Source organism: Chrysochloris asiatica, unplaced genomic scaffold (genome assembly GCF_000296735.1).
Source record: "Chrysochloris asiatica unplaced genomic scaffold, ChrAsi1.0 scaffold00301, whole genome shotgun sequence".
In the NCBI taxonomy this organism is placed as follows: domain Eukaryota; kingdom Metazoa; phylum Chordata; class Mammalia; order Afrosoricida; family Chrysochloridae; genus Chrysochloris; species Chrysochloris asiatica.
The window spans coordinates 2,643,748-2,654,939 of NW_006408819.1; the positions used below are offsets into that span (position 1 = coordinate 2,643,748).

At 50.9% G+C, this 11,192-nt stretch overlaps 1 protein-coding gene across 2 annotated transcripts in view; it reads right to left on the reverse strand.

Annotated features, from left to right (window-relative positions):
• Window positions 1-264: 264 nt before the first annotated feature.
• Window positions 265-11,192, reverse strand: part of MAMLD1 (mastermind-like domain containing 1) — a 65,930-nt gene continuing 55,002 nt past the window's right edge. For both annotated transcript variants that reach the window (XM_006874779.1, XM_006874778.1), the window contains exons 4-5: window positions 7,106-7,349; window positions 265-305 (exon numbers count right to left, since the gene is read on the reverse strand). In XM_006874779.1, coding sequence (XP_006874841.1) covers window positions 265-305; window positions 7,106-7,349 — 285 coding nt within the window. The remainder of the gene's footprint in view (window positions 306-7,105; window positions 7,350-11,192) is intronic.

Here is an 11,192-nt window from a genome sequence, read left to right on the forward strand (position 1 = left end):
TGGTATTTGAAATACTGATGGCATCACAGCAACACACAGGCTACTATAGGATGAGGCCTGACTCAGTTTTCTGAGTGTCTTGAATGAAACAGTGAATTATAAGCCATTAAAAACTGCTCTTCAGTTGCGATCTGAGTTCAGTGCTCAGGCTGGGATGAACTGCTTTCTCTTCCGCCACCCTGTGGCTGCCCATTCAGAAACATAGACCTTCACGGCTTACCTTGAAATTGACTCATCTGTTGGGCTATATATGCACTCCACTGTTCAGGGGTCATTGCCATAAGACCTGGTCTCTGTTTCTCTGGCTAAATAGGAAATGAAAAAGCCATGTTAGCTGACAGTCACCAAGCAGTAGTAGCCTTGGGATCACTGTTGGGAACTCAGGACTTGGCTTTGGTGGAGCAGAAAGCATGAGTGAATGCACCAACACACATGTGCATGCAGGCCCCACCCTCCCAAGCAAAAGTCTGCAGGTATAAATAAAAGTAGGCGTCTGTACTGGGGCTCAAAAAACCAACCGCAACAGCATAGGATGAGAGAGTGGGAGACAGAGCTTCAGAGCAAGAGGATGAAGACAGGAAAGACCGAGGCATTTTGGATGTCCATCTGCTCATGCTGGGTCAGCAGTGAGATGTGGCCACCAAGATAGTGAATTACACATTTGGTTTCATTAACAGAAGCAGAGTATTTACAAGGAAGGAGGTGAAATTTCTATGCTACTCTGCCTTGGCCAGACCATACCCACAGTGCTGCTGGGAGTTTGGGAGACGGTAAGCAACTGGGGCAGAGACTCGACTGGGTGAGTACTCCGGGAATGCTGGGCTGGGGCTCAGCTGACTGTGGGCAATGCAGCTGTGGGTGTCCAGCCTCTGCAAGGCTGTCTCAGGGAAAGGGCCAAAGTGTGTTCCTGGTGGTCCTGGCATGAATGGCAGACGATTTCACAGTCAGATATCTGTATTCTCACACCTGGAGTAGCCAAACCCACACACCAACTTCCCTTCATCCTCCTGACTGGCTGAAGCAAGGGCATCTGGGAGAAGCTTCCTGTCTGCAGTCTCAAAGCCAGCCAAGCATTGGGCGGAGGAGCCAAGCATGGGCGGCCATGAGTCAGCTGAGGGAGGGACCCAGGAGAGAATCCCTTGGAGGTCTCAATGCCTGGAGGAGGCCTTCAGGGCAGGGGTGTGTCTGGGATGGGGTCAGACTTCCAGTCTAGTGCTCAAAGCCTCACACCATTTCTGCCCCATTATGTGCCCGTGACCCGGGCAGCTCTGTCAGACAGCATATCTGTATGTCAACTGTTTAGTGGCGTCACCACATTGCTCTAAGAACATGAAGACGATAGCCTGTAAAATGTGCTGCCAGGACAGGTGGGAGGGGTGGTAATGAAGGCCGGCACTGGGATCGGCCAGTGGGGTCTGGCAGCCATCCCAGTCTCAATTCGTGCCAAGGCAGAGGGGACAAACACACGGCACTGGGAGGACGGCAACAGAAGTGAGTTTGCCAGGCCCAGGGCTGCTTTTCCGTTCCACCCGTGGCCTGCTTCCTGTCCTTGTTCGGCAGCCCCTGCACTGGGGCACTGGGGGTGGGCTGCTTCCCAGCAGCCTGATGAATTGATTTTCTAACTGGGCGGGCGTGGAGGTGGTGGACAGGGAACTGCTTTCATGAGAATGCAATGTACTGAGCATTTGACATGAATGATGTCCCTTCGTCCTTTGTTGGCATCCCAGCTTACCAATGATGGGTCACACGCTGTGCTCAAGGCCACACTGTTCAGAAGTGGGGGGGCAGGGGTGAGGCATTGGGTACTGCTGAAATGCTTAGGGTGGGTGGACCACTTCCCTGAGGTGGGTGTACAGAAGCACCCCTTCCACCTTGACCCAACCCCTTCTCTCCCCTTCTTCCTCTTGACCCTCACATCAGCCCTAGGAGGGTGGGGTAGAAGAGTGAAAGTCCCCTGTGTGCTGATTCGACAGCTGAGGTTCACAGAGGTTAAAGGACTTGTCCAAAGTCACATGGCAGCACAGTGTCTCCCACCTCCAGACCCAGGGCTTCTGTCATGCCAGCTGGGTGCTTGTGGGGACCAACCCTACCTGTCCCCTCACTAGCTGCCCAGTTCATTTTAGCAAGTAACACAGTTGTAAGGGATGGCAGTGGGTGCAAGAAAGTATGACCAAAGAGAAAACTGAGGAAGGGCAGAAAAATGCAACGGGAAGGATGTGGGGAGAAAGACAACCCCACCCAAGGCCGGCTGGGGCAGGATTCCCAGGGAGGAGGGACGAGGAGGGACTGGGTGGGCCCAGCAGATGAAAGAGTGTGCTTAGTTTTTCAACAGTGTGGTGTTCCTGAGAAGAGGAACGTCATTCACGACATCCGAAACTCAAGGCTTAGTTTGGTAGGAGGCAGCATGAAAGAAACTTCCAAATGCAAACAGCACGGTCGCTTCCAGCGCACTGCAGTGTTGACAAGTCTGCTGCCAACATCCAGGCTGGGCCCTCCTTGTCCTCTTTGCCCCACTGAGCCATTCAGGACCAAGGCCAGACCTAGGCTCCTAACGGTCCTACTGTCCCTGCCTTCTCTTCAGCAGCCCTCCCTAGGAGGCGGCTTCCTTTGTTTTGCAGCCAGAGGCTCCATCCTTTGTTCAGAATCAATGTGCTCCAAAGATAAGCCTCAAGAAAACAGTTGTTGCCTTTTGACACTGACAATTCGAATCGTTGGAAAATGGAGAAAACAGGAAATGACCAATGTTTTCAGTGACCAGGAGGAAATGGTGGCTGAAATGGACTGCCTGGTGATGGGCCACTCCTGAAGGACGGCCCAGCTCTCTAGTTGCACATCAGCACGTGACTCGTCTTCCTAGGGCTGCACTGTCATGGCTTGTGGTCCTGTTGTGCCAGGTGGCTCTGACAGGAACCAGGTCGCATTGGTGGGGGAGGTGTCCCCATAATGGTCCACCACTGTGAGCCTGGGGCCAGCAGGATGGCTTCTGGAGAACTAAAGCCCCAGGTTCTTTCACAACTACCTCCTTCCAACCCCATGAAGTGTCCCATTCACAGATAGGCCCCAGGAAGGTCCTGGCACTGTCTTCCTGCCAGTTTCCCAACTGTCACCCAGGAAGCTGCAAGCACCCAAGTCCACCTCTGGGAGCTTGACAACGGACCAGTAAGGACTCAAACCCTACTTCTTGGTTAGGCCTCATGACCTCTGCCTATGAACTGTGGTGCTCAGTACAGGGCTCAGCCGTGTGCTAGGCTCTCCTCAGTCCCCACCTGCTCAGAGGAGGACGGGTCTCAGTCTGGATTCCATCTTTTAGGTAAGGAGATTCTGTGGTTTGGAATGGGTGGGTGGTGAAGGGCAGGTCATCAGCAGGCCTCATAGCCACATGCTCACACAAGGTTCCTGGATTCCCGCCACGATCCCCAGGAGGGGAGCATCTGACTATGGAAGCTAGGGAATGAGGCCAAAGCCTTAGCTTGTAAAAACACATTTAGGGAGGTGGGAGAGAAATGTGGGAGGAGTAAGGGGAGGGGAAGGAAGGGGAGGAAGGAGAGGGAGAGAATGGAGGGAATGAGGGGGAGGAGAAAAGGGGATGAAGGAGGAGGGAGAAGGGAGGAGGGAGGAAGAGGGTGAAAAGGAGGTAGGAGAACATGAAGGCAATGAGGGGGAGGAGAAAGGGAAGAAAGAAGGAGGGCGGAGGAGGGCAGAGGAGGGGGAAAGAAAGGAAGGGAGGCATCACTAGAGAAGTCCTAGGGTCAGTGAAAAAGAAGAAGACCCCAATGAGGTGGATTGGCACAGTGGCAGCAGCAATGGACTCAAGCAGAACGGCAATTGTGAGGAGGGCGCAGGACTGGGCAATGCTTCGTTCCATTGTGCATAAGGTTGCTGAGTCAGAATCGACTCGAAGGCACCTAACAACAACAACACAGAAGTCCGACTTCAGGAGTGCCCCATGCAGAACCAACTATGGGTCTCAAGTGTGGTTGTGCTTGTTTACTTATTACTCCACAGTATTTGCCAAAGACGTCGCCAGACTTGGAAAGAGCTACCCACCTTTCTGGCTTCTACTTTGAAATGACAGGAAGACAACTTAGTGCGTGGGGAGCACAAACTCAAGACCTGAATGCTGGTGGATCCTAACCATGGTGACTGGGACCCCTGAGACTTGGGGGCTCTGGCTGGCGTGGCCCATAGACAGAGGGTGACAGAGCCCCCAGCAAAACATCTACCTCAGGGCTTTTTGGAAACCACCCACCCGAGGAAGAAGCTGACCCCAGGAGGAGGCTGCTGCTCAGTACAGGGCTGGAATTTCTTTGCGATTGGTCTTCCAAGACCATATATTTCCATTCAACAACTCTTTATAAGGCTTGGTGCTGAGTTCTCAGGGGGTGCCAAAGAGGACCCCAGCTGGACACTGCTATTGAGGTGCTCAAAGTCTAGAGGGTGGTCCTGCATCCTGATGTCTCTCAGATCAGTGCCTCCAAGAGAAGGGACCACATGGCGAAGGGATGCTATGGAGGGGACATGACTATCTTCAGGGAAAGCAATTCCTGCTCCTCAGATGGAGGGAGTGAATTTTGGAGATAGTTCAAAGGCAGGGCCAGTGCCTGCCTTTCAAGATGATTGTTCTGGAGGGAACAAGATTGCTTTGGGTGGTTGAGCGCAAAAATGGCTAGCATAAGAAATTGCTCTGGTGGCTTTAGATACACCAGGTGATGCAGGCAAAGCCAAAGGAAATCCTATGGGTAGGGTGTAGGGTCGGCACAAAGAGGAGTGAAATACCTGTAGTCATTGGATTTCAGAAGGCACCTCCAGAAGGGAGGGGGTGGGGGTGGGATATCTGAGGACAGAGCCAGGGTCAAGGAGGAGGAGTTGCAGGCAGGGCAGATTATAGCTCAATCCAAGAAAGCAATTTCTAACAAGAACACCTGGCCAAAGATGAAAGACACTGCCCAGGGAAGGGGTGAGTTTTCTGTCACCAGAGGAAGGCCAGCAGAGGCCATTTGGCAGGAGTGCTCTAGAGAATTTTCCTACAGATGCAGGGCAGGCAAAATTTGATGATTTCCTGGGCACCCCCTGAACTGTCTGAATCCATGACTCAGCTTCTCTAGAATGTCTCCAGGAGAGGTAGGACAAGGAAGAATGATGACTTATGTCGAGGCCACTTCTTCTTCCAGGAACTGCTGGGGCCAAGATCTGCCTTTGCTCAGTGCCTTTCCTTGCTCATTGATGCTGAACCTATCGGCCCAAGTGTAGTACCTCACCAGTCAGCTGGCAGACCTTTATGGTGGGCCTGCTGTGAGCCAGACACTGTCCCAGGCTCGCTCAAGGAGATCACTCTGCATCTCATGGAGCTGACAAGCAAGGGGCTGCTGACAGACACAGCAAATCATCAAAGGAAACCATTTCCGCCTAGAGAAAACCAAACCAGTTGAGGGGCTCGAGCATGGGTGGGCACTGGCAGGCATGGGGCTCCGAGGGTGAACTAGAGATATATAGTTCCATATAACTCTCAAAATCGGGCAAAATCTTGGGCTACAGTGACCTGCCGGGGGGGCTTCTTTTACCCCTCCTGAACCTGGCACATGCATGCCCTTAGGTCTGAGCTAGTCTGAAGTTGCCATGGGGGGTGGGGAGTGGGCGCTTCACCAAATAAGGTTCCATGAAAAGAGATGGCTGGGGGAGAGTTCTTGCCGAAGGGGTACCAAGTTTCTGTCTGGGGTGATGAAACACTTCTGGACCTGGGTAGTGGGGATGATTGCACGGCATGAGGAACATAATCAACGTCACGGAATCATACACTTCAAAATGGTTAAAGTGGCAGGTGCTCTATCAAATCTATCTTTCCACAATCAAATCAAATTAAACTGACAAACACCACCACCACCACCACCACCACAACGAAAACAAATGGCCAAGATCTGCAGGTCATCTGGCTAGCCCTCCACATTCTGCCTTTCCAAAGGACTTGGCCTTGGCCTTGGGGATTTCAGGCTGCTGGGTTGTGGAAAGGCTTGCTTCAAATGCTGGGAAGGATCCCTGGACAAAGGAAACTCATGTCTTTCCAGCTCGCCAACTCTCCTTCCCCTGTGGTCTGCAGTCTCTGCCCCTCCTGGAGTATGGCTGCCCGGAAGCCCTCAGGCCTTGCTGGGTCGGCCCCACTAGCACTTCCATGCCTGGGGGTGGCGGGGGGGGGGGCGTGCATCACTGAATCCTAGAGCAGATGTGACATGCAAGGAGACTTGGGAAGAGTGAGGATCAGGTGGCCAATTGGAAATCGCAAGCCAAGCCAGCTTCTGAGTGTAGGGCAGGGTGCCAACATCAATGTCCAGAGTGGGTGACTTCCTGGGCCATTCTGCTCATTTGGTTTCTCTGCTGGCTCTGTGCTGAGAATGAGAGCACGCAGAGAAAGAAGGGAAACAAGAACGAGCGAGAGAAAAATCAATAGCCCTCGAACCAAAGGACGGTCTGTTCCTCCTGGCCAGGGCTGCAGCAGCCAGCCTGAATTTCCATTAAAGGCCGGATCCCGGGAGCCCCTTCAGTTTGATGGCTTTCTCAGCATGGGGGCTGGCGTCCTGTGTACACTGACATTTCGCGTGACAGAACATCCAAGCGAGGGACCTCTGCCATCTTCTGGGCAAGGCATGCCCTTCCTTTTAGACTCTGGGATTCTTGAGGATGGCCCAGATGCCTGGCATATTGGGCAGACTGGGGGTGTGCTTCTTCTGCCTGCCATCCAGGCTGCCGGGCCTCTGGGGCTGGGGGTGGGAGGCAACTGTGAGTCCAGGGGGAGCGCAATGAGGTCCTTCCCAAACATCACCTAGATACAGAGGCGGTGGGCACTGGCCCTCTCGGGTTCACAGTCTGGTCACAGGGATATGTAGGCAGGTGAGGAAGGGCCATCCCCACTCCTTTCCCTAAAGTTTGCTTCGGGTGGTCTCTCTGAGAAAGGAGGCCCAAGCTAAAGCAGAGCAGAAGCAAGGCGAGCAAGCACTAGAACACCCTCAGAGGTACAGAGTTATCACCTCCTGTCTTCCTCCCAACACCCCCGTGAGGCGGGCGCCCTGGTTGGCAGATGAAGAAAGCGAGGCGCAGAGGGGGGGTGACTTACCTGTAGCTTCGCAGCTAGGCAGCAGTGGAGCGGGTACCTGCCTCCAGGCCTTCGGATCCCAGCCGCCCCAGGGCGCTGCCTCTGAGGTGCTGTGCGAGGAGGTGACTCGGGCCAGCTCATGAGCAAAGGAGCTGCCGGGCAGGAAGGGCTCACTCCCCAGCGCCTGGCAGGGTGGGGGCTGCCGCCCAAGGCTGACCTGGGGGGGCCTGGCTTCCCCAAGCTTGCAGGCTTTGTCTACATGAGTCTACAACAACCGATTGAACAGTCTGTCAGGGGCCTGACCAGGAGATGGTTGTGACTCATCTTGTCAACCACCCGATAGCCTAGCTTAGTCCTCTAGGTGTACTGGAGCGTGGGGTCACAGGCTCCTCTGAGACTCAGTTTAAAGCTATGGTCTATCTTCACAGATGCCCTCACGGTGGTGTGTCACCCTCCCCAGCCACCAACAGTTTGTAGACAAGTTCCAGGGAGGTTCTGGCTCACTTGACCCCACCCGTGAATCTCATGTTAAGGACCCCTACCTTGAGCCATCGCTGTGTGGTTGACCACCAGCTATCCTGCCCCCTCCGCCCCAATCCCACCACGCCACAGTACACACCGATTCTACATTGGTGTGTGTGTAGACATGCGGATGGATTTTCAAAACCAAAATGGTGAATGCAAGACCAAAACAAAGTGGTGTAACTCTCTCAACAGCCAGGTGTGCCTGAACTGCTGACTCACTGGCCCTCACCCCTTCTGGGCCCCATGGCTTCCCATCCTGCTTCAAACGACAGGGAATTCACTGGAATGGGACAGATGACCCAGTTCTTGCAGACAAAGGCTATTAAGAAAACCTCATCCTTGATTTTCATGTCAGGGAAAGTTTCAGAACTCAGTTGAGCAGCGGACACAGCCCTGCCTGAAGGAGCGGAAGTCTTCACTCTCTGACCTCGGAACCTCTAGGCTGTGAGGGAGCATCTCTGTCTACCACCAAACATCCTAGGGAAGAGGAAACTATCCACCCCTACCCCAAAATGAAGGCTGTGCTCAGCGTGGAGATTTAATTTCTCCACTCAGAGATTTAATTTCTGACAAGTCTCTGCCATGGAGCAGAGACTTGGATTCATCACTTGAAATGAGAAGAAAAACTGTCACTGGGGAAGGTATTGAGCTTTCAATATTCTGTCTCACCCAGTCCTTACAAACAGTTGTACATGAGGCAGAACTGTTATTTTCCTTATTCTACAGATGAGGGAACAGAGGTGAAATAATTTGCCCAAAGTCACACAGCTAGTTAGCAGCAGAGCAGGATGCAAATCCAGTCTTGCCGGGATCCCAAGTCACATGTCTTGTACCATGGTGTGTATGTATGGAAAACTACTCTGGAAAGGCAGAAAGTGTCACTACAAATGTCACAAGCAAGATTTTAAAGGTGTGGGGTGGGGCAGACCAAAATTTCAAAATAAGTTATAAATGTAAAAGAATGGGAATCAGAACATGGGAACATGAAGACAATCAAATTTTGTAATTAATGATGGCACCAACCATCCCTCCCACAACACTTTCTATTCAGACATTAAAGAATTCACTATACCACAAACTTAGAGATGCTGCCCTCCAAAACAAAACAAACCATGACCTAAAAAGTATCATGAACTATTTTGACAAAGTAAACTCAACATGCTGGTGAAAAAGACTTCCTTTCCATTCTGACAGGACATTCCCCAACTGGGGAAGGCTCAGTGGCCCTCACCTCAGGTCTGAGTTCCCTGGCCAATCACAGCTTCCCTTTCTCAAGCTCACAGTTGTTCTTGGGGGGCAGAAATGTCAGTTAGAACTACGGACAGTCCTTTATGCCTGAAAACTAACTTCCTTGGAGTTTAAAGATCACAAGATACAAATACATCTTAATTGACTTCTGCTTTCTTGCCCACTCCATGATGGCACATTCTAGAAGCAATAAATGGGATCTCTTTGTAGAGATCCTTAGCCTTTGAAGGGTTGGTTCAGGAATCCCTGGTAGCATCATGTGACTTGCAGGGCCTCATGAGTCACAGAAAACCCGCAAATGGCACATGGATTCTTCAGACAGTGGAGGAGCCCCCAACAGTGTGGCTAGTTCTACCAGAGCAGCCATTAGGAATGGCCAGGAGCCGCTCATTCCAGTGGCACCAAACAGCCCCAGGCACGTCTCAGACCAGTTTCACTCCCCAGTTGAAAGATGAAATGAAGAAATCAAATAGACTGATTCAGCACTGATCTCCATGTGTTTGCACTGCTTCATTTCACTAGGGAAAGTAACTGCCAATCATTCACCCTCTAAGTGTGAGACCAAGGCACCAAATAACAGGTTGTTTGGGATATCAACTTCTAGAAGTTACCAAGCATAAGTTAATTCCAGTCCTCTCTTTGGGATCACTGGGAATCTCAGAAAATTCACTAAATCAATTATTGATGGACATGGTTACTAGTTCCTGGGATTGGTCGACTCTACAGCATTCTCAATACCATGAGGTGATTCATCTGATAGTTTATACCCACTCATTCCCTGACTCTGGCCTTCCCATGATTGCCAGGGAGCTTGTTGGCACCATGTTGGTCCATGGTTCTTCCTGATAATCCCTCCCATGTCTCTCACCCTGTCTAGAGATACAGATAACCCTGCTAAGCATTGCCTTTAGAACTCTCCATCTCTTGGCCTCCCAGCCTCCTTGCAGCCAGATTCCATGATGTCCAGCTATACCGTTTTCCTTGGAGTTCGCTAGAGAGACTGCCACATGCCATAAGCCTCCTGTGCTTGGTTTGCCCCGCCTGGAATGCTCTTTCTCTAAGTTTTTACACTGGAAATCAATCCCAGGAATCTTGGGCACCTTTGAAATTCAGCTCCAGGGTTGACCATTCCAGGCTGACCATATTCATGTGGCACCAAGTCTTTCCTTCTTCTTGTTGTAAAGGTTGATTGAATGGGTTCTTACTCATAGAAACCTGTGTAGGGTTTCCAAGGAGCATCTAGTGGGCTTGAACTACTGATGTTGCCATTACCAGTCCAGGGCTTATCCTACCGCGCCACACCAGGACACTAAGTCTTAGTCACCTCCAGCAGTACTTGACATTGGCAAAGGGCTCAGCAAATGCTTGCCAAGTTCAAGTGACTTTATGCTAAGTCTGGCATGATGTCTTAGTCACTGAGGAGATTATAATTTGTAAGTACCGTGTTGGTCTCTTTTGGAAATAAATGACAATGATAAACAGAGCTTCTACTCACATTTAAGCATACTGACTCATCTCTTTGCATTTGCTGGGTCTATAAAGAGCCATCAATAGAATACAGACGGATCATTATCACACAATGAAACTGACATCATTTATCATATAGATACACATAGAACACATGTTATATATTATATGTTATATGGTTTTCACAAACTGCACAATTACCTTGTGCATTAGTTTCCTACATGTACCCTGCATGTTCTAGGTGTGCACATTATTTACATGGGCACATTATATGTGAAAAATCTGGTACTGAGCATGTAGCATGCACATATACCATTGACTTTATCCCACTTTATAGGAGGAAGACCTAAGGAGGCATACACTCAGCAGTGGCAAATCCGGAGACAGACCTGGATCTGCTTTCAGAAGCTGCACTTTTGACCACTATGGAGTCCCTAACAGCCATGCCCACTTTAGGCTTGGGAGTCCATGGGCTCCTTCTCTGCACATGGAGAGGGATAGCTATATGCTCCTATTCTTTTCAAAGGAAGAAAGCAGCCTTGCTGGCTCTTCTGAGGTATCACACGGCTTCTAGAGCAAGGAGTTAAGATTATGGCTGAGTCCCATACAAACTCAGTCGATTTTCAAGAAGCGGATGACTGCTCTTACTTCATGAGTTATTGACTAGATTAGAATTTGGCTCAGTATTCTCCACTATGGCAGCCAGAAAGAGGTACATGTGCATTCCTGAGTCTAGGGGTGTATACTGTGACTCCACCAGTTCCTGTACGTTTCTGGGTTTCTTGACTTAATCATCGTGATAGTTCAGGCAATGAATGCCAAATGCCTATTCTTTCTCTGGTCATTCCTAACCATGGACAAGAGGTGA